This window comes from Neoarius graeffei, chromosome 24 (genome assembly GCF_027579695.1).
Source record: "Neoarius graeffei isolate fNeoGra1 chromosome 24, fNeoGra1.pri, whole genome shotgun sequence".
Lineage (NCBI taxonomy): Eukaryota > Metazoa > Chordata > Actinopteri > Siluriformes > Ariidae > Neoarius > Neoarius graeffei.
The window spans coordinates 56826713-56851486 of NC_083592.1; the positions used below are offsets into that span (position 1 = coordinate 56826713).

The 24774-nt window shown below is 41.6% G+C and overlaps 1 protein-coding gene across 1 annotated transcript in view; it reads right to left on the minus strand.

Annotated features, from left to right (window-relative positions):
• Positions 1–21128: 21128 nt before the first annotated feature.
• hk2 (hexokinase 2) overlaps positions 21129–24774 on the minus strand; it is a 72588-nt gene continuing 68942 nt past the window's right edge. Inside the window, exons 17-18 of the mRNA XM_060907515.1 lie at positions 24168–24404; positions 21129–22213 (exon numbers count right to left, since the gene is read on the minus strand). Of these exons, the coding sequence (XP_060763498.1) occupies positions 22078–22213; positions 24168–24404 (373 nt within the window). The 3' untranslated portion in view covers positions 21129–22077. The remainder of the gene's footprint in view (positions 22214–24167; positions 24405–24774) is intronic.

Consider the following 24774-nt stretch of genomic DNA (forward strand, 5'->3'; position numbering starts at 1 on the left):
GGAACGATTACTGGACAGCGCGCCGGTAGGCCACATTAGCCTGCCATCCGCGGCATTATACTATTTATAGCCGACTCTAAGCGAGGAAATATCCCTTTGTCTCATTTCCACAATGATTGTACAGGATCCCTCAGGATTCTTGACTTGTCAATTGCAAGCAAAAGTAAAAATGTTTACCTCCAATCTTCTCCTTTTTGCCTGATCGTTGCTGCTGCATTTCTTTGACTGCTTGATTTTGTTTCACGCGCACAATCCACTCTCTCCACCTCGTCTCCTCTTCTGGAAAAAAACAACCCTCTGGCTTCACGGGCACAATCCACTCTCTCTGCCTTGCCTCCTCTTTCAGAAAAAGCCAATCCTCTCGCTCTGCCTCTTCTCCTTTTTCAGGAAAAGCCAACCCACTCACTCCACCTCTTCTCCTTTTTTGGAAAAAGCCAATCCACTCTCTGCCTCTTCTCCTCTCTTGGAAAAAGGTAAAAACTTCTTCCTGAACTGGTCCCATTGTTACAGTTCACTGCACAGCAATAAAGCCTAGGTCACAACCGGACGTACGATTTTTTTGGCCGTACGATTTTTGGCGTTTCCCAAATCGCTGCGTTTTTTTTTTTTTGTTCATGGAGAAAGACGCACGTTGGCCGTAAGTTTGTCTTGCAACCTGAAAAAAAACATAAGCGCCCGTAGAGTTTGTTTGACATGACAAAGAACCTCTGCGGCCGGTCTGCGGCCAGTCTACGGCTCGAAAATCAGCACATCACACGCGCGCCCTCCGTGTGTTTCTTGCTTTTTTTGCACGTAGACCGGCCGTAGGAGCACGTACGGCCGGTTGTGACCGAGGCATAAGGTATGGTTTTTCTTTGGAAATTCCTGAACGCACGTCTGGACTCAAGCCAAACGGCAATGTAAGTAAACAGAAGTGGGCTCAACTCAAGCAGTTTGTTTGGCTTAAATGACGTCATGCGCCGAGTGGTCATGGAAATGGCCGAACAGAAATTCGCCGCGATCCGCACTAACTTATTTTAATTATCACTTATTAACAATACTTATTGGGACCAGAAGAAAATTACAGAGGGTTTTTTAACATATAAAGTTTCATCATCATCATCATCATCATCATCAGGTCGAGTTTCCTCGGGGGTCACAGATGGTGGCTTGCCACAGCGGCCTATCAAGCATTAGTGATCTTATCTCATTTGCTGACTGCAGGCCAGTGTCTCTCCTCAAGGTGTCTATAAAGGTGCACCTTTGTCCACCCCGAGAAGCTCGACCTTGTTGTGGTTCCCAAAGGACCAGATTGTGCACAACCACGTCAGCATGACATGCGCAATGTCCCGCTAGGTGCAGTCGTCTTGCTCGGATCTTTGTAGAAAGTGGTGGGAGACCTCCGTAAAGTACTTCATTGGGAATCCGGTCTTGCCAGGTGACGTTAAGCACTTTCCTGAGCATACGCGTGTAGCATCCGTCCAGCCTTTTTTCCTCTCGGACCGATAGTGTCCAAGCCTCACATCCATAGGTGAGGATGGACTCGACCGAGGCCGAAAAGATCCTCCTTTTTAGGGTGTCCGACATGTTCGAGTGCCAGATGTTGTTTAGCTTATGTAGGGCGCGCCAGGCCTGGGCCTTCCTCACATCTATATCCTTCCCGCTTGAGCTGATGTACGAGCCAAGGTACTTGAAGTCTTCCTTGACGCCCACTACCTCACCGCTAAGCGTGGCGAGCTCTGCATTGCCTGGAATGTTGAAGGGTACTACCACGGTCTTAGTTGAGCTTAGCGACAATCCCAGCTTTCCGCATTGATCCTTGACACTACTAAGCAGTTCTTGAGCTTGTTCTACCGTGTCACTTATTAGGGCAATATCATCAGCAAAGTCAAGGTCCGTTATCTTGACGGGTCCGACACGTCTGCTCCGTCTTGGGTGGATAGTGAATCCAAGTTCCTCCTTGCGACCGTTTATCGCATTCCTTAAAGCATAGTCAAGGGCGATCATGAACAGATATGGGGCTAGGGTGTCACCTTGAAGAACACCTGCTTGAATGTTAAACGTATCCGTTTCACCGTCTGGAGAGATGACCTTTGCTGAAGTGTTGGAATAGATATCACTAATTGCCTGAACTATTTTAGCTGGGATTCCATATGCCTGCAGGATCTTCATTAGTTTGCCTCTATGGATAGAGTCAAAGGCCTTTTTAAAGTCGACGAAGGTTATCATTGCTGCCAGGTTCTTCTGTTTTACGCCCTCAATTAGGTGTCTTAGGGCAAGCACCTGTGCAGTTGTAGATCTCCCTTCCCTGAAACTGTTTTGGTTAGGTCGTAGAAGGGGGTCTAAAGACGTTCTTATTCGGTACAGGATCATTTTGTTATAAACTTTCACGACTACTGAGCTCAAGCTAATTCCCCTGTAGTTATCTCTGTTCCTGAGATCTCCAGCCTTTGGTATTAGGATTATGTCCAAGATGGTCCATTGACCGGGCAGCTCACGATGCACGAGCACTCTGTTGCAGATATTCAGGACTAAATCATCGATGTTTACCCACTTGAGAACCTCGGGAGGAACCCCGTCCACTCCACAGCTTTTTCCCGCTCTTAAAGATTGCTTGGCTTCATGGTACTCGTCAAAAGTGAATGGACCATCATTGATAGGGAGATCATGGAAGACAGGCTCAAACTCCTCTTCCACATCATGGACCGCAGGAGGGTTGCCAAGCAGATTCTTAAAGTGGCAGTACCAGGAGTTTACCCTCTCCTCATCGGTTTCGCCATCGATTTTTCCGGGACTAGATGAACGGTTCCCTGCAATTTCTCGAACAAGTTTCCAACCCGCAGAGTGCTGATTATTATTGCAACAGGTTTCGACCTGCTCAACTTTTTTCGCTAGAACTTCTGCAAGCACCTGATCATAGGCTCTAGATAGATTTTCCTTGGCTTGGATGTAGGCGCTGGTGTTGTTGTCTAAGTGCTTAGAGGCCTCATCCACGGCCCAACGTGCGTCGATTACTCTTGGATCTGCAGAGAATAGACGGTCTTTCCTTCGCTTGGGTATAGGTGCTAGAGTTTTCTTAGCTGCTTCAGTGTTAGCTTCTATAAAGCGTGCATAGCGGGAAGAGCCTGTCTCATCGGCGGCGTCGCTCAGGAGTTGGAATCGATTTCTAATTGCCACTTCGTATTTATCTTGCAGCTCGACATTATTCTCGAGAGCCCTCCAGTTATACTTTACTCTTTTCGCCACACTCTTCTTCTTTGCTCTGAGACTTAGGCGTATTTTGACAGACACTACTCTGTGATCAGAGCCCACACTTGCCAGTGAGTTGTAAGCTTGGCAGTCAAGGATGCTGTTGAGCCATTTTCACCTTGCTAATATGAAGTCAATTTGCTGTTTATGTCTGACTGTTTATAAAGTTTCAAATGTGCTTGAAATTAAAACCGTTGCCTATGAGCTTTAAATGTGAAAGTGTGCACTGAATTTCAGAATTGTAACATGTTAAAAAGTTTATAGACTTTATAGAATGCTGCATTGGATGGCAGATTTCAGATTCACACCACATCCAGCATAAGATATTTTCTCCACATATAGTAATACAATAAAACTCTCTCTTTCTCTCTCCATTTCATAAATAATACAGTGCTGTGTTCAAGGATGCTCGGCTAGTCAGTTATATCTTGAAGACAAGTTTTCACCAGGAGACTTTTCACTACACAGCCAGGGATTTTTAATGACGGCTGTTTATTTTTATTTTTATTTTCCGTCACAGACGTAGGATTTGCCTTCTCCCTGAGCTGAAGCAAACTGGCTGCTTATCAGTGTTGATTATGTTAAAACAAACAAGATCTCCAGCTACATCGTGAAGAGGAGAGTTGATTTTCTCTTTCTTTGCTAGTTACAGAGGCAGACTGTGGAGGAGAGAGGTGAGACGGGGCAGCTGACCAGACACAGGCAGAAATTTTATACAGGCAAAGTTCTTTTGGGAAATTTGGCCTTTCTCTGAAAAAAAAAAGTGTATATTATATGGACGTGAGTGTTTTACTGGGAAATTACACCACTCATATTTTTCATCCGAGCTCCATCTGGGACATGGAGAAACAAAACCATGACATAAATCTCGATCTGTCACTCGTGAGGAAATCGATGAGTTGTTTTGATAAATTTGGGGACTTTTTGTTTGTGAATGTGTCGATATAATAAACAGAAAATCACACACTGATTGAAGACTTGAAGATATGAAGTTTATCTTCTCATGTTGAAAAAGTCACATTTTTCATACGAAATACATCGTGGATCTGAGGGACATACAGTATTTCCCAATATTTCACTCCGATGACATCACTCCCGTGTTTTTTTTCCACTGACTAGATGTGCGTTGTCAGAATGGTGAATTGGTTCAAAATTAGAATTCTTTTGATTAACTTGCATATTTTTTTCTTGTTGATGTGTCCATATAATATAAAGAACATTACACAGTGGTGTGAAGATATGAAGTTTATCTTCTAATGTTGAAAATATTTTCACCTGTTCACTTTGCTCACTCGTGATCTATACACTCACCACTCGAAGATAAACTTCATATCTTCACTCACTCATGTAATATCCTCTATATATAACACAATAGATCCCTCATCACATTTCTCTTATTACCAAATTACCCAATCTATTCATAGTACAGAGTTCAGTGGTTTTCAAAGTGGGGGCTGCGGCCCCCTGGGGGGCCGCCAGGGGGCGCTAGGGGGGCCTCAGAAAGTTGGAGGGACTGATTGATTGATTGATTGATTGATTGATTGATTGATTACTTTATTCTGAACAATAAAGAAGAAAGATATAAAAATAAAAATTTTAAATAAAAAAATACAATAATCAAAACATCATCATAAACAAACAGAATAGCGTAGCCACAAGGCAATAACATAATGTTCAGAAAGGATTAGGAAGAAGTAATAACTTATCCAATCCTAACCCTCTATACCACCGCTAATCAAATGTCACTTTCCACTATAATAAACTATATATACAAAAGAAAACAAAAGCAATAAACAAAAAAGAAAACATACCAACATATCAAAACATACCGACATGGTATAATATCAACCAAATCAAATCATATATACAGATACTTATGTTATGCATATAGACACACATACAATACATATATACAGTACATACATATACACATACCTATAGCTATACACTAAATACAAGAAGACCAGTCACAGACTTACTCTCAATTTCATCATCACCTATATAGTCTGCCTGTCCTCATTCTCATATATTTTTATTAACATGTTTTTATATAATTTTTTAAACAGTTTTATGTTGGTGCTATTTTTGAGTTCATTATCCAGACCATTCCACAATTTCACCCCACAGACTGTTATGCACATACTTTTCATAGTTGTTCTAACATTTACTCTCTTAAAATTCATTTCCCCTCTCAGGTTAGACCCACCCTGCCTTTCCATAAACGTATTTTGTACCTCACCCGGAAGAAGGTTATGTCTTGCTTTATACATAATTTGTGCAGTCTTGTGTTTAACCAGATCAGTGAATTTCAGAGTGTGTGCTTTTACGAATAATGCGTTTGTATGCTCAAGATATCCCGTATTATTGATGATTCTTATTGCTCTTTTTTGTAATGTGCATAACGGCTGCAGGTTAGATTTGTAGGTATTACCCCATATCTCCACACAGTAGCTCAGATATGGAAGTATGAGTGCATTATACAGAGTATGTAGTGATTTATAGTCCAGAATGTGTCTTGATTTCCCCAAAATTGCAGTAATCTTTGCTATTTTTGCTTTAACATGATTAATATGCGGTTTCCAGCAGACTTTATGATCAACAATCACACCCAGAAATTTTATTTCATACACTCTTTCTATGGTTATGTTGTCAATTTTCAATTCAACTTGAGGGTTTGACTTATATTTTCCAAATAACATAATCTTTGTTTTACTCAAATTCAATGACAATTTGTTTACGTTAAACCACCTTTTTAATTTATTCATTTCGGTTGTGATTGTTTCCATAAGCTGCTGTGCATTGTCCCTGGCGCAAAAGATGTTTGTATCATCAGCAAATAATATGCATTTCATTATACTTGATACATTACATAAATCATTAATGTACAATATAAACAGTTTAGGACCTAAGACAGACCCTTGCGGTACTCCACATGTTATGGGCAAATACTCAGATGTGTGATCTCCAATTTTTACAAATTGTTGCCTGTTACTTAAGTAGCTCCTCACCCAGTCCAAACCAACCCCTCTGATACCATACCTCTCTAATTTTTTGAATAGAATGTCGTGATTTATTGTATCAAATGCTTTCTTTAGATCTATGAAAATTCCCATAACATGTTTTTTATTGTCTATACCATTTGTAATTTTCTCGATAAGTTCCATTAATGCCAGGGTTGTTGATCTGTCTTTCCGGAATCCGTATTGACTGTCAGCTAAAAGTTTATATTTTTCAATGAAATTGTCTAGTTTTGCTGTGAACAGTTTTTCGAGGATCTTGGAGAACTGAGAGAGTAAAGAAACTGGCCTGTAATTTGTGTAATGGTGTCTATCTCCACATTTATATAAAGGTATAACTTTAGCTATTTTCATGTTGTTTGGAAATTTACCAGATTGAAAAGACATATTACATATGTGAGTAAATGGTTCTGCAATTTCTTCAATAACTTTTTTTATTAAACTCATATCAATATCATTCCAGTCAGTGGAGGTTTTACTTTCACTTCTCCTTACAATGTCTATGACCTCTTTTATGCCAACTGCACCAAGGAATATAGATTTAGGATTTCTCTCCCATCGAGCAGCCTCCGCCCCTCCAGGTGTGTCTGTATCTTGAATCTTTTCTGCCAAATCTGATCCCACATTTACAAAGAATCTATTAAAACCATTTACCACTTCTTCCATATTATTTATTGATCTGTCATTCTCAATATAATGATCAGGGTAGCTTGTGTTTTTGTTTTTAGCTCTATTCCTAATAATACTATTCAGTACATTCCATAGCCCCTTCATATTATTTTTATTACTATCTAATAATTTATTATAATATTCCTTCTTACATGTCCTCATAATGCTGGTTAATTTATTCTTGTATTTTTTATATTTAATTTCTGCCTCCAAAGTTCTTTTTTTTATGAATTGTCTATACAGCGTGTTCTTTTTTTTACAGGCATTTTTAAATCCTTTGGTGATCCATGGACCATTTGCTTGTTTTTGTCCATCATTGTATTTCCTTACAGGACAGGTTTTATCATATAGTGTTTTAAAGATATTTAGGAATCCACTGTATGCTTTGTCAATATCTTCTTCCTCATATACGACTCTCAGTTCTGTTTAAGTAATTCACTCTTAAGTATCCTTATGTTTTCTTCGGTTCTTACCCGTTTGTATTTCAGCTGATTCATATCCTTAGGTTTCCAGTAATTACAGTGATAGACAATAAATACAGGCAAATGGTCACGGATGTCGTTATATAAAAGCCCACTTTCTGTATTATTTTCCATACTGTTTGTAAATATATTATCTATTAATGTGACACAATGAGAAGTAATTCTACTAGGTTTGGTGATTTTTGGGTATAAACCCATACTGTACATTGTATTTATGAAATCTTCTGTCATTTTATGCTTTTTTGGATTTAACAGATCAATATTATAATCCCCACAGATAAACACAGTCTTCTGCACTGAGTTAGAAAACACGTTTTCCATCCAGTTTTCAAATATCTCGATACTTGATGCTGGAGCTCTGTACAAACAGCTCACAATTATATTTTTTACTTTTTCCATACAAATTTCCACTGTGATCCATTCCACCAGATTATCAACAGCTGCTGTCATACTCTCCACCACCTTATACTTCAGTCCTTTGTCCACATATATTGCCACACCTCCTCCTCTCTTTTTCACTCTGCTTATACGATTTAGATCATAACCCTCCATCTCAAAGTCCACATCTCTGTCAGTGCTGATCCATGTCTCTGAAATTGCTATGATGTTGAATGGGTTCTTAAACTGTTTCAAATATTCTTTAATATTGTGGAAGTTGGCATATAGGCTTCTGCTATTGAAGTGGATGATTGATATGTTATGCTTTGATTGGAAAGTTGCGTTGTAGTGCTCATCTGTGTAATAACTGCAGCTGTTTTCTATATCATTGAGTAAATTGTTATCCGGATCAATATCATGTTCTATGTCCTGTATTTTATGTTCTGTATATACAAAGTTTTCTAGTCCTAATGTGTGTTTATTATCAGGAGTTGTCATGGCTGTAGTTTAAGGATACCTTGTTGTTGTGCGTTTCGTTAATATTTGCTCAGCTCCTCCAGCTCCTGGATGACTAGTACTTTGGCTTGTTCTGGTGTTCCATTTAACTTGATGTATATTTTGCAGTTTGAAGTCCATGTTGATTGTATTTTCTTCTGTTTTCTGAGTAAACGGGCCATTCTGGCAATGTCCGCATTTTTCTTTGTCAGGTGCTCATTGATGTAAACGTCTGATCCCTTCAGCCGTCTTCCCTGTTTCAGCAGTTCGTTTTTGTGTTTTCTGTTTGCAAACCGAACTATTATTGCCGGTTTTGTCTTCTCGTTTCCCCTTGGGAGCGGGTGACAGGCCTCGATGTTCTCCCTGTCTAACTCAACTCCCTTTGAGCGGAGAAACGCCGCCACCTGTTGCTCCACCGATGCCGCGTCCTCCTCGCTCGGCTCCTCTCCGTTCCGCATCGCCACTGCCCGTGCATATGAACGAGGTTTCACTTCCAAGCCGGTGATTATGATGTCGTTCATTCTGGTATATTGCTCCAGATCGGCCACCCGGTTCTCCAGCAAGTTAATCCGCTGGTCCTTCTCGGTGATTTTTAGCCTCAAGGCTTTAACTTCCTCCACCAGAGTCATGATGGTTTTCTGCTGTTGTCTAACAGCACAAACCTCCTCCGTCAACATGTCGAGCGATCTTTTAATATCGTCGACCTCCTCAACCTGTGCTGTATTCTTTTTTGGTGGCATGTCGCGAAGCGCAGGAAGAACAAGCGGGGCGGCAGCAGCGCGACAGGAAAATCTGAGGCTTCAGCCGCGGCCTGGGCCCGCTCTCAGCGTGTTCTCGCGCAGCCTCTCAGCCCGCTCTCAGGGACGATAACAAAAAATTGCGGGAAAAAAAATACTTTTTAAAAATAATTATTATTAAATATATTGTAATTAGTTTTTTAATCATTATTATAAAATATAATTATTAATAATAATACATCATATGGAAACGTTGTTTGCCATGCTCATCTCTCCGATTGCCTGTGACGTTGCGGTTTGCGCCATTTATCAAGCTGCTTTGCTCCTCAAGCTAGCGTATTGCTAGCGCAAAATGGACAGGTTTTTGAAGAAGAGACCGAAGGAACAAACCAACAGCCCTGCTGTGGAGGACACTGCTGCGAAAAAAACTAAGAAGTCCTGGCCAACTAAAATCCGAAAATATGAGGCAGCATACATTAAGTATGGCTTTACAGCCATACAGAAAAATGGCCATGATTGCCCGAAATGCATCCTCTGTCTGGAGACCCTGTCCAACGAGTGCTTAAAACCTTCGAAACTTCAGCGTCACTTGGTACAAAAACATCCGACAGATGCCGAAAAACAGTCAATTTCTTCAGACGCAAAGAAGAGCATTTGGTCAGGCAATCTGCTGCATTCACCCAGCAAGCTACTGTCCCCGAGCGGCCCTGAAGGCATCATTTTTAGCCTCGTACCACATTGCTCGTGCTAAAAAACCTCACTCAATTGGAGAAGATTTGATTTTACCAGCCACCAAAGACATTGTCTGAGAATTGCTTGGTGAGGATGCTGCCAAAAAATCGATGCTGTCCCACTCTCTGATAACACCGTGAGCCGACGGATTGGTGACGTGGCTCAAGCCGTATCTGCTCAGCTGTTGTTGCAGGTGAGAGCCAGCGAATACTTCGCACTTCAGCTGGATGAGAGCGCAGATTTATCCAATGAGGCCCAACTGCTTGTGTACATCAGATTTATTTCACAGGAAAGATTTGTGGAGGAAATACTATTTTGTAAAGCACTTGAAAGAAGAACTACTGGGAAAGACATTTTTCAAGTTTTGGACGATTACATCGAGTCTAATGGATTGGACTGGACCCGTTGTGTGGGGGTGTGTTCGGACAGAGCCGCGGCAATGACCGGGAAGATCAGTGGAGTGACCGCGCTCATTAAGCAGAAGGCCCCGCATGTAGCGGCCACACACTGCACGCTCCATCACGAGGCACTGGTCGCAAAAAGGATGGATAACGAGTTGAATCAGGTACTACAGGAGGTTATACAGTTTATTGTTCAGTGCGAAAATATTTGTGTTGAAAACATGTTAGTTAATAATATTCTTATGCTAAACAAATGTAACAATTATTGACTATTGAATAAAAGTAAGAGAAAACATTCTAAAAGTTGATGTTTCTTTACATATTTTGTAGCATTGTCTGTGGGTTTGCAAAGGGGGTCCCCGGCCAGAAGCTAATGCTGTTTGGGGGGCCTTGGCATGGAAAAGTTTGGGAACCCCTGACATAGTTCATAGATTTACTTTTGGCCACGCCCACAAAGTCCATAAAAACCCTCTCAGAGAAGCAAGAATGTCAAAATGGCAATTTAATAGTGAAAGAGTGTGTGCTAAATGTTCCAGTAATGCAACTCAGCCACTGCAGCGGCTCACTACCACAGACTCACACTGACGCTTCTGGCTTTTATAGGGCACCATTACTTTTGTCCTGATTGAATGCTAGTCTCATTTGTCATCGTAAATTGTATTTGGTTTAATATGAAGCAACTGAGTTTCACAAAATGTTCATTAAATTGATGCCGAATGTAAATAAATAAGCAGTTGGGGGGCCTGAAGGATCGAGAAGCAGCCTTGGGCCCAAAGGGTCACTGGTTCGATTTCCGAGACCGGCAGGAAAACTGTGAGGGGAGTTGAGTGAACGAACAGCACTTTCTCCTCCCTCTGTATCATGGCTGAAGTGCCTTTGAGAAACTCCCCGGGCACTGTAGCATCGCTGTCTACTGCTCTGTGTGTGTGTGTGTGTGTGTGTGTGTGTGTGTGTGTGTGTGTGTGTGCACTCATTGCCCAGTTGTGTGTGTTCACTACTTCAGATGGGTTAAATGCAGAGGAGGAATTTCACTGTGCTCGAGTGTACATGTGGCAAAATCTTCAATTTATTCTTGATAAGCTGTACGGTATATAAAGCTGCAGTAACTCATCACTACGGATACGATTTGAAGCCGATAAAGTGAGGTTCATGTCAAATTCAGAATACGAACTAACTGGATTCTCATGAACACCACATTTCTTGTATAAATGCTCCTGCAGATGATTGACAAATAAATTCCTCATCTCATCTCATCTCATTATCTGTAGCCGCTTTATCCTTCTACAGGGTCGCAGGCGAGCTGGATCCTATCCCAGCTGACTACGGGCGAAAGGTGGGGTTCACCCTGGACAAGTCGCCAGGTCATCACAGGGCTGACACATAGACACAGACAACCATTCACACTCACATTCACACCTACGCTCAATTTAGAGTCACCAGTTAACCTAACCTGCATGTCTTTGGACTGTGGGGGAAACCGGAGCACCCGGAGGAAACCCACGCGGACACGGGGAGAACATGCAAACTCCACACAGAAAGGCCCTCGCCGGCCCCGGGGCTCGAACCCGGACCTTCTTGCTGTGAGGCGACAGCGCTAACCACTACACCACCGTGCCGCCCAAATAAATTCCTTCATTTCCTATTTTGTTTTGGGCTGGTTTTTTTTTTTTTTTTGCCAGAAACATTTCCATGTAATGAAAACACACTCAGCAGATCAGACACGGTGAGTTGATCACCGCTGAGACTTTTTCACTGACCCAATAGTCCAGGATGGGCATGCATGGTATAATATTCTCTCGTCCACTCAATAGCTGTTGTCTTAAGGGGCAGGAAGAAAATATCTGACTGTCCTCGATGGCTTCCAGTGTCATGGAAAGAACAGAAAGAAGATTTGAGTTTATCCACCAGCTATAATGTCTTCAACAAGATGAAAAAGGGTCAGGGAATGAACATAGATCTGAAATCTCTGACTCTCTGACTCATTTTAGGTATTTATCGCATTTTAAAACCCCAAGTTTGCTTTAGAAGCAGTCGTGAGGAGAGTAAAAATATTTTTTAAAAAAAGGCAACAGGAAAGAGAGGCATCAGATCCATGAACATTGTGTTTTCAGTTTTAAATAAACCGAGTCCTGTCAGACGTCACACGTGTCGACGTTGCATTCACCTTTTTGTTGTCGTATTTTAAGCAAAAAGTCATTTCTATTGTATGTTTTGTCAAACCAGCATTTGCAGACCTGTCCACAATGAGATATCAAAGCATCAGAAAACGGCATGCTGGTCCTACATGTGAAATGTTTGGCCCATGACCTTTACGTCATTTCTGCCATTTTTTTTTTGTTTGTTGTTTTGACAACATGAACATAAAAAAAGAAAAGAAAGCTAAATAAAATTCCCTAAGACAAAAATGGAATGCATGGAGTTCTTGGAATTGTGAAGATCACATGACACTCATACATTAGTGTTTTGGAAAAATGCTTTTAAAAATTCTCTTTCTCCAAATTACAAAAAAAAAAAAAACCTGTGTTTTCAGAGTTTTCCTCTCTGGAATGTAGATTGAAAAAAAAGAAAAAAGAAAATCGTCCTGCATATCTTCTATCGATCCTTGCTCCAAACCAAACACACCTGATTGAAATTAGTGTGATGTCCATGCTCGTGGTTAGACCAGGTGTGCTCAGCGAATCAAAAGTGCCACGGAGGAGTTCAGCTGGGGAGGCTGGGCAGGGAAAGATGGAAAACACGCAGGGCAGGAGATCTCCAGGAGCAGGACTGAGAATCGGAGGGATCATGAGAGAGCAGGTGGGTGTAGAGACGGCACGCTCGTGCTAAACAACAGAATTTTCAGCTGATGTTGATGGTGTCACTCTTAAACCTTCTACACGTGGTTGCAATCTTGGTTTAATGTTTGAGTAATAATACTCACTAATAAAAATTAGTAGCCTTTCACGTGCTTCCCATGGGTGAAAACTAGGGCTGCGTACCGGTACTGTGCACCGGTACTGTATCGTGAAAATCGATTCGGTACAGGTCCAAAATACTGGATCATGAAGTACCGGTACTGTACCGATATAAATTTACACCAAGTATATGCTTACTTTGTGATTGAAGATGCGTAAATCCTACCACAAAGACGAAAATTTAGCACTGGAAAAGACGTAAAATGCCGCGCTGAAACTTGAAATCAGAGCCATCTTTGATTTGAGATCCTCTCGCCACAGTCTCACGAGACATTGCGAGAGCTTGGCTGATCCAGCGTTCTGATTGGTCAAAAAGACTCAAAAGCAGGTCAGCCATTTTTCCTTTGCTGGCATTGGCAGTCTTTGTTGCTTTGTGTAATTTTGCCACGTAAGTTAAAGGCCGCGGACTGCGCGGAGTCTGTAGTACTCTAATGTAGTCACTTCTCACTGTGAGACAACTTATGACTTTTTGTCCCAAGTTAACTATAGTGTGACTGAGAAGTGAGGTAGGAAACCTAGTTATGTTCGGTTTTCTTTGAATAAAGATACTGACAAGTTGTCAACAGTTTATTAATGTTTCTGTCATTATTGAAGAAGTTCAGAAGAATTTGTCAAATTGTTCAGGTACAGGTACAGGTCCGGACCTGTACCTAAACCTCTGTACCGGTACCTGTATCTGATGTTACGTTTAGGTACGCAGCCCTAGTGAAAACTGATGATATTTGGTACATACATCAGTCCTGGCCACCGCACCTCAGGGATAGAGGCTTGGCCCCGGGTGTCTCCAGGGGACTCCATAGCACCCACATATGTCATTGAGACTTTTGCCTGGTATATAGTTTCACTATCCATGTCAAATTTGGTAGTTGTGTGCGGTGCCCCAAGACGAACAATATTGTAATGTACATTGTATTAGCCACACTCAACAGGAAGTGAGTTATTTTTGGTTTTGTGCATTTTGACAAGTTATATTTTGACGTTCTCCTCCTAGGCAGTTTGTTGGATTCATGCCAGATTCGGTATACCGGAGGTGCTCGGGCCCTTCATCGCCCTTTTCGGCTATATTTGAATTTGAGTTTGTTCTGGTTTCCTCCCACAGTCCAAACATCTGTGGATTTGGTCAACTGGCTCCTCTAAATTGCCCATAGGTGTGAATGTGAGTGTGATGGTTGGGATAGATTGTGATCTGCCCGGGGTGAACTACCGTACACCTCTCACCTGAAGTCAGCTAGAATTGGCTCCAGCTTGGATGGATGCCTTTACTTTTACAAAGCCAGAGTAGATGTTGCATCATGATATTATTCATACAACATTCAATAAGCTAACTCATCTCTCTGATCATCCTGCTTGGAAAATTGGAAAATCTCCAGTGCTTATTATCACTTTCAATTCGGGCTTTAGAGTTTAAATTTCAAATGGAAACTGAAGTGACTGTCGGAGCAGTGAAGTTTTATCTTTATGGAGAGCTGACATGAAAAGCATCAAGAGGAAATCTCAGGTGAGGAAGCTGAAGACTGTGAGTCACATCCAGATCTCATTAACATCAGAGACAGTGAGCAGCACTGCTGCATGCTCAAAGAGCTTACAACACCAAGCTGAGCGCGACAGAAAGAGCATCGTCAATAAACCACTTGAAATATAATCAGAATTTTGAACTGAAGCCAGTGATGCTGTTGATGAGGAGAGATCTGAGCAGATGATCTGGTGTGACTGAGGAGTCAGGCTGCATGAATTCTACCGTGTTGTACGTTGAGGGATTTGGATGTAAGGATGTGAAATAAAGTGAGTGAAAGGAGTCTAGACGTGATGTAATGATCAGATCAGTGTTCCTCAGTTAAGAAAACTGATGTTTTACAGTTATTTAGCACAAAAGTCTTTTAGCACAAATCCAAAGTCTCTTAGCACAACTCTAAATTATTTAAAACAAGATCCAAGAACACTTCATCTTTATCTATGTGTAATCTATTAGTGATGGAATGACCTGTAGTTATGTGACCCTCTGTTTTTATATTTATCGGACGGATCACTGGCTACTAAACTGAGTGCTCAATTTAAAGGGAACGATAGGATTGCAGAAGTGAAACATTTTGCCATCTATCCCATTGTTATTACAACAGTTTTAGATCGCTCGGCTTGGGGACGCCACTAAAAACCAGTCTCTGAAAATGTCAGCAAATGTCCTGAAAATTGTGCAAAAATAGGTAACAGCAGGAAGAAAGGAACAATAATGAAGATGAAAAGAGAACACTGAGAGAGAAAAGGAAATGAACTTTTCCCAGATTTGCAAGTACATGCCAATAAGCTGAGAAAAATCATTTTCATTTGTGAAGGTGAAATTTATCATGAGAAAAAAGTCACATTACAAGTAATAGATCCATCCGTCCATCCATTATCTGTAGCCGCTTATCCTGTCCTCCAGGGCAAGTAATAGATGTGACAAGTAATTAAAACTGTTAACTTTGCCAAGTGTAACTGATGTTTTGATGTCGTAGCAATGCATGTTTCTTGCACATGCACTGACCGTGGCGATAGATGCATTTCCACACTTAACATGCACAGCAGCAAAAATTCTGGCTTCCAGTCCCTAAGCCAGGGGTCATCAAACTCCGGCCCGCGGGCCGACTCCGGCCCGCCACCCCCCTTTGACCGGCCCCCCAGCCCCTCTGCCCCCCACCACTTGAACCGGCCCTATGAGGCAATCCCCAAAAGTGGTCATGGCCTATTTTTTTAAATTGCTTTTTGGCAAATAATAACATGTCTGCAGCTTGTATTTTGTTGATTTTATCAATTAAAATTGATATTTAGTTATAAAATGAGCTATTCATATTTTCCGAATTTTCATCATATGCTCGCGATCAAGCAGTGACAGGCAGCGCACGCGCAGAGAACTGTCAGTGTTCAGGGCAGCAAAATGGCGAGCAGTCAGCGAAAAGCTGACAGAGTGCAGAGTTTTTAAAGAACAGTGGACCACCGATTATTTTTCGTTCAGTGTAAGGTCCGTGCAGTTTGTCTTGTATGTAAAGAAAGTGCGTCGGTTTTCAAAGAATATAATCTGCGTCGTCACTACGAAACCCGCCACAAAGAGTATGCTAGTTTGCGAGGGCAAACAAGAGAAGACAGGATTCGGAGGATGAAATGCGGACTGGCTGCACAACAGAATGTATTCCTTCACCAAACCCAGATCAACCAGGCTGCTGTCCGAGCTAGCTATAAGGTAGCTCACCTACTAGCTACCCATGGAAAGCCGTTTACTGACGGGGACTTTGTTAAAGTATGCATGCTTGCTGTGGCCGAGGAGGTGTGTCCCGACAAGAAGGATGCGCTCAATGCGGTGAGTCTCTCCGCACCTACTATGACCAGGCGAACCGAAGATTTGGGGGACAATGTGTCTGACCAGCTGAATGAGAAAGCGTCAGAATTCGAGTTTTTTGCTTTGGCCATGGACGAGAGCAATGACGTGCAGGACACAGCACAACTGCTGTGATCTATTGATCTATTGCTCATATTATTATAATAATTTCACTGTTTTTTAAAATGTATTTATTTTATAGGCCTATTTATTTGACCTTAAGTGCTGCACACAATTATTATTAATATTATTAATAATATCAACAGGCCTACCTACAATTTATAATTTTCCACTCACCTTTGCCAGTGTCAATCACCTCAACTAGGCAGATGTTTCTTACCTTGACAGCTTTGATGTTATTTTTATTAGAAAATAAATAAATGGAATATCTGTGGTATTTCAAATTAAAACAGTGTGAAGACTCATTACTACTTTTGCAAACCACTAGTAAAGATAAACAAATATGTGCCAGGAATCAAGTGGGGATATAGTAGTGTGGGGGTATTAGTAGTGGGGGGGTATAGTAGTGGTGGGGGGTATAGTGGGGGATACAGGAGTGGGGGGGGGGGGGTATAGTAGTGGGGATGGCTGTGCCAGGCTAGTAATCTCTACTACACAATGAGGCCTGCTGGTGGTCATATTTGTCTGGGTCATACAAGTCTATGTTATATAGCTGACCCGACCCCGGCCCCCCATCACAGTCAGGAACGACAATGTGGCCCCCAGAGAAAAAAGTTTGGTGACCCCTGCCCTAAGCAATCATAATAAACCCCTTCCTATATCACGATGAGTAATTTTTTTTATTGTGACCATAATCCAGAGTTGTGCTAAAGAACATAGAGTTGTGCAAAAAGACTTTAGAACTTGTGCTAAAAGACTTTTGTGCTAAATAACCGGATCCCAAACTGACAGGAGGAAACGAGGCACACGAGGTTGTGCCTGAAAGAAAATGTTTCTCTCCAGCAAAACCTGGTTAAGGAGAAATGAAATATTTTCCAAGACTCATTTTTTGTTTTATCCTCCATGTTTGCGTGTCTTGCTTGACACCTGAAGTGTGACCTGATTGGACAGGAGGTAATATATATATATATATATATATACCGTAAAATACCAAATAATAGCCGAGTTCCAATTAACCGCCGAGTTCCCTTTAACGGCCGGGTGTATGCGTGTGTTGTGACAAATAAAGGCCGGTTCCGAATACTCGCCGGGGTCTAAAAAAAAAAAAAAAAAAAAAGCGTCCGGCACTTTTCTGGTTTTCTGGTGTTTAAACGATTTTGCATTGCATAGTTTTCTACCGAAACAATATGAATGAATGAATGAATGAATGAATGAATGAATGAAATTATTTCTATAATACTGTTTACAACATTTTGTTACGTGATAATAAACATGCCATTTCAATGTTATAATCTTGGTCTACCGTAATATTTCTTGAGGAATGCAACTCCGTAACTTTTGACAGATGTCTTAGCCACCCCTTTGGGTACACCCAACGAAAGCCAGCGTGTGTGGTGACATTGAGGACTGCGGGTTTCCAAGGTTGGACTGCTGCTTCTGTTAAACGACCTAAATTGCCGAATGCATGCGTCAAAGCACACACTGAGTTTTATTAAAGACCTTATACCATTTCACTTGCCCTTACCCATTCGGATCTGGAAGACGCTTTACAAAAAAGGTGAGAGCGTTCTAACATGCATTTCAGTCTGCTCGCGGCCAATCTAATCCAAGGGGCCTTTTCAACAAGTAATCTGTCGTGCAAGTTGGGCAGAAGCACGCGTCAGGCAGGCAACGTGTAGGCCTACAAGTCAGTAACCTATTCAACTAACTTTCATCCGAACTTTAAGTTTTCTACGGGGTCGAGCCACCGTACCAACTCACTCGGGGAATAGGCTCATATCGGCCAAATAGGGAGACGTCTTGGAGAGAAATGTGAGAATGCAAGATGACAGTATGTAGCCACTGCAGGTCACTTATTTTTCAGCATAAGAAAAAACCCTTTGGTTTGACACTTCGCACCCTAATTATGTTGCTTCAACGTCGCGCCCTCCATGCAATTTCAGACTGACAGACATCGCGAAGCGCAAAGGGTGGAGGCTGCATGGGTGAGGGTGATAGCAAGTGACCATAACTTTGCAGAGTAATTAAATCACAATGCTGCGCACAGACAATGGTGTGGTTTCTTGATTATTTTGTAAAGCATGCGCTTAACTAGTCATTAACAGGAAAAGGTGTGTGATTTATCCTTTATCCACCCCGACTGTGCCATGCGAAGATGCATTCTGCGTCTTCAAAATTCCCCGAAGTCGGCACCGTGCTATCTGTAATCTAACTCTAAACAAACTCTAAGTTATACTGGTTAAAAGTAGGCCTATCTGAGAATGATTTTTTCCCCGTTTTGAGGTAGATTTTGGGGAAGGTGTTTGTGAAGAAGGAATTAATCGCCTGTTCCAAATAGCCGCCTAGTCTCTAATACGCGCCGGGTCTCTTACGCGATTGAGACAAATAATCGCCCGGGCTATTATTTGATATTTTACGGTATATATATATATATATATATATATATATATATATATATATTATGTCACTCAGTACTTTGATGAATATTTTAAAGGTCCCATGGCATGAAATTTTCACTTTCTGAGGTTTTTTAACGTTAAAATGAGTTCCTCTGACCTTCTTAAGTCACCCCAGTGGCTAGAAATTTCATAATGTGTAAACCAAACTATGCCCAACATTTGAGAATGGCGCGTCAAAACAGCGCGTTGAGAAGCTCTTCCCTTACCGACGTCAGCAAGGGAGATGATCCCCACGCCCCCCCTCTGGATTCCCACCCACTGTATGGATTGCCCCGCCCAGCTCAAAAGTTGCCACCAAACATAGAAGTTGCGCTGTACATGGATGTGACAACACAGAAAGGAGTCTGTTTTTACTGCCGACGGGAGAGCCCCTGAAGACGCAGTGGCTTAATTTTATTTACTTCAATAATACGCCGTCGAGTCTACCTAAGACGGTGTATGTTTGTCGGAAGCATTTTCCTGAGGAATGTTTCCACAACTTGGGACAGTACAGGGCAGGTTTTGCACATCAACTGTCACTGAAGCCTGGGTCCGTACCAAGCATCCCTGCCGCATCAGCCACAAACACCGAACAAGTAAGTGTATAACTGTTAAGTCGTTTTGCCGTGTTTTAAAATCGGTGCCCCGTTAGCCTTGCAATGGCTACATTAGCTGTGCAGCTAACCGCTTCCTGCAGTTAGCCAGGTACTCTGCGCTACAAAACCAAAAAGCATGCAGCATGCTCTGTTATAATAGCCAATCAAAACAGTTTTTACAAAGACACCCACATTCTTTTTTTTAAGTCACTCGTTCATTTTATTTGTTTGTTTGTTCAGTAAAAACCCAAACATTTGTTGAATTTATTTTATTTCCTCGCGTCGCACCTTAATGACGTCAGCGCGCGGTATTTTTCCCTTCGCGGTTTGTTCCTTCTCTCTCGCCATAGTAAGACACCCACATCCGCTTGTTCTGACCCACTGGAGGTAGCGTCACAGTGCTGTTAGCCAATCAGAGGTAACACGTTTACATGTCATTAATATTAATGATAAGACCCGCCCCCACCCTTTATCCTTCCCCGCCTCCTGCTTCTCATTAGCAAAACGACGCACTGGGAAAAGCGCTGAAATGGGGCTTTCTCCCAGGAGGCTATATCTACGTGCCGAGGGTTCATTTCGAGAAAGGCTGCGGATATAACATCCGGAAACCTCCATGAGCCCGTTTAAAGCATCGACAAACCACCATGCCATGGGTCCTTTAACATTTTTTTTTTTTTTTTAATTTTGGAAGCTCTGCACTGACAAACAAACAAAAAAATGCAAAAACAAAAATTAAAATTGAACACATTCCTCTAGAATTACACGAAAAACCTGAGCTAATACTTGCTTTTTTAATTATTATTTCTTTTCTTCCTACCTTGTTTTGTAAATTAGTCTGTCTTAAATGTCTTAGATTTTACACTTTAAAAAAATCTTGCAAAAAGTTTATACGCAATCAATTATCATGTAAATTCAACCAAAATCAGGAGGAAATGAACTGATGAACTTTACCAATGGGAAACTATCAATACTCAGGTACTTGAGTGAAAGTAAAATGTTTCTAACGGATGAAAGTATGTTAACGTCATGTGAAGAATAACTTATTACTGATCGAAAACTGTTCTAAACCAAATATACCGGCTGAAGAACTTTGAGATTTGTAATGAGTACTTTGAAGTTCTGAAATAAAATGTATAAAGTAGATGTTTCTTGGGGGCGGCACGGTGGTGTAGTGGTTAGCGCTGTCGCCTCACAGCAAGAAGGTCCGGGTTCAAGCCCCGGGGCCGACGAGGGCCTTTCTGTGTGGAGTTTGCATGTTCTCCCCGTGTCCGCGTGGGTTTCCTCCGGGTGCTCCGGTTTCCCCCACAGTCCAAAGACATGCAGGTTAGGTTAACTGGTGACTCTAAATTGAGCGTAGGTGTGAATGTGAGTGTGAATGGTTGTCTGTGTCTATGTGTCAGCCCTGTGATGACCTGGCGACTTGTCCAGGGTGTACCCCGCCTTTCGCCCGTAGTCAGCTGGGATAGGATCCAGCTTGCCTGCGACCCTGTAGAACAGGATAAAGCGGCTACAGATAATGAGAGGAGATGAGATCTTGCAGAAATTGTTTATTTAAATGCATAATGGATAAAAAGCAGGATCATGAAGCTATTCTAAGTGTTACTCATCACCTGAGTCCTCGTTAATCATATCAAGTTATCTGGTTGCTACAGTAATTAAGACCAGCTCGTTAGGAGTGTTATGGTTACATGTGAAGATGTTTTTTTTTTCCATATCAAAAAGTGCTCTCAATCAGAGTGTGAAAGCAGCCTTGAATACTTTTTAGAATAATGAAACTGATTTTGTGTACATCGTCTATTTTTTTCTAAGCACTCTTCCACCAATCCAGTCGGAGCTGTTTGAGAAGAACCGTGGCTCACTCGGAGCTCCATGCCGGGTTTATTCTGCGTGAAGACTGATACGAAGTGAAAGGTCACAGGAAGTAGGCTGGAGTTTCTCACGCTAACTCTGGCTGTGTGTGTGAGACAATTTCAGGAAGCTTCCTGCTTCTGGTGGTCACATGATCCAGCCAAGATCCTGTGGAGAACCTCGAGAAGCAGTGCAGATGTGAGGAATATTGCTGAGAGATAATCAGCCTCTTTCTCCTGGTCCTTCATGAACAAAATGTAAATCTCTCCGTTTATTCACCATTAATAAAATATTATTATTATTACTTAAACGTGTGTCCAGTAAAGACCACAGTACAATAATGTTATAAATAAATTACCATCAGTCACACAATCGCCCCAAAGCCCCCCTTCCCTTATTCTCTCTACACTTATTATACATAAACAGCAAAGCATGAAGAACAGACCATGACCCCCTCCGCCCCTCACACACACACACACACACACACACACACACACACACACACACACACACGATGAAAACAGTCACACTGCGGTACAATGCTGATTGCTTCTGGAAGAACACAGTTTCAAGTCCAAGTTAACTCTTTTCCCTGTTTCTGTGCGTCCCGTTTGCTTGTCCTCTTGACCGCCGTTATGCGTCTCTCATGCGGCAGGACACGGCTGTAATCAGGGCGGCGCCTTTCCCGCTGCCGTCCTCTGATTGGAGGAGCGTGACGTCGCACTGCGGCGCCAGGTCTCGCAGAGTTTCCTTCAGGATTCCGGAGAAGCTGGAGAAAAACGATCACAGGATGAGACGACACGTAACATAAATGAGACAGTCAATGATGGCGTAGCTCACTCCGGCTCCGTCTAGTCCAGAAGGAACGATCTAAAGCAGGCCAGCTTGCGCAATAAATGTTGTAAGCTATATACACTACAGTATATACAAGCGATATGTAGAAGCGATAGCCACCCTAGGAATACCAACCTATTTGCCAGGAAGAGTCCAAAACGGTGAGGAACTGACAGAGAAGAAATTATTTTTGCTGAACTGCTCATTAAGGCTTAATTAGTCCATAACTTCATTAATAATTGTAATGAAGCAAATCTGGGTAGAAATTATATGCACCCTACCGTAGGTACCCCTACCTTCATGCCAGAAAGAATCAAAATCGGTGAAGAACTGAGAAAGAAGAAGCGATTTTTGTGAAATGTGGATGACGCCGGACGGACGACGGACAACACATGATGGCGTAAACTCATCACCTGTCACTCGAATGTGTTAAACACATCAAACTGCCTTTCAATGTCCAAGTAACTTTAATGTCCAGAGTCAGAGGGAAAGCTGTAACTTTCTTCGGTTTCTCAGTAACACTACAACTTGTTTTGTCTTCAGAAATAAAGAGAAGCCGGTGAAGGAAGGACTGTTTACAGCTGCTATAACGTAAGTGACAAGAACGCTGATGTAACTATAAACGGATGAAAAACATAATGTGTTGTTCTTTAATCAATAAAAGCTTGTACTGGATATAATATTGTCAAGTATAAAAAGAATAAAAGGCTCCACGACGTGCTGTTAGAGGAAAATAATCCGCTTCAGGCTGGAAACAGTGACCTCCTCATCACACCAAACTGCTGGTGATTATTTTCCGATAACAGCACGACACTGGAGCGTTTTATTCCTGAATTATAATAAATCCTCTGATTCATTTATCATTTCTATAGTAAGTAAAGTAAAGCTGACTCAGATGAAACTTTCAAGACTGGTCTAAAGACATTACTTTTTGAACAATATTATTAATTATGAACATCTATTTGAATACTAATCTTCATTTTTGGTTAATTTGTTTTCATAATTTTTTAATACATGTAAACACAAACATACATATGCTTTTATTGTTATAATTTATTATTTGTCCATATCATTATTATTAATTTTTGCTAGCAGCACTGGCGCAAATTGTTACTCTCACTCAGGATCTTTCTACTTTCTTCTTCTTCTTATTATTATTATTATTATAATAATAACGGTTTTAGGACGCTATTTCTCCCTCAGTTTTCAACCAATCATCACCAAATTTCACATGAAGAATCCCTCTGGGCGGAATTACGTTGCTATGACTTTTGGTGCTGATCTGGATCACTGAACCGGAATGATCCATGAAAAATGGGATTTTTTTCAATCACATAACTCTGTCAATTTTCATGATTTTTTTCAATCAGTTTTTTTTATTCTGTTCAGCAAAATGACCTTCACCTTGACCTTCAATTGATAAAGGTCAGCTAGCACAAATTACTTTGACTTTAGTCACCGTCTCTATCTAGTTTTTATTGTTAGAACATTGAGACTCTGTGAAATGCTTTGAAATAAATGATTATTATTTTTAAGTTTTATTTATATATATATATATATATATATATATATATATATATATATATATATATATATATATATATATATATATATACTTTTAAAAAAAGAAAAATTCTGCAACAAAAACATTTCTGCATGATAATGTCCTCACTGCAGAACCACAGGTCCAGGGGGCAGAACAGGACCTGATCCAACTTCTCCTATATCCTGTAACTTTAACCCGTACACACTCCACACACCCCTGGACTTTTGGCTCGTCTTCACCCAAGTGGGAGGAGCCAGATCAGGATCAGGTCCGAGACCACCCCATGGAGTTTGTGTTCTCCAGCAAGTTGATGAATATTTATGTGAGGAAGTTATGGACTCACTGTGGGTGGAGCTTGTACAGGGTTCCGTCCACTCCAACGGTGATGCTGAGTGAGTTGAGGTTGCGGTTCTGACGGATTTTGTCAACCACAGCGGCGAGCGTGGCGCCACACAGCTGGGCCGCTCTCCGAGACACCACGCTGCACACCTCCTTCACCAAGATGCTGTCGTCACACGTGCTGCTGGTGAGACCCAGGTGCTGCAGGATGGAGCGGACCTGCCGCAGAGCCAGACGGTCACTGACAGACAGAGAGAGAGATTAGATTAGATTAGACTGGATTAGATTTCTGGACATGCAGTGCATCGGTCTTCACTTTAATACAAATGTCTGAGTTCTTAGTCCCGTGCGAATGTGCCATGTCCGTAATTTGCCAAGTAATAATTCCGCCGCGAATGACCTACTGTGTTTCGGCAAAACACAGAAGTCCAGTGGTAATACAAGTCCCGTGTGAATGCGCATGTCTGTGTTTGTAATTATTAAACGCGCGTCTCTTGTACTTTTCTGGAGTGAATAATGGAGGATACGGGCGAAATTTTGATAAACAGCATTTCAGGGGCAAGTGGTAGTAGGCCTATCCCGTATTTGAACCAGATAAGCAGAAACAGCTC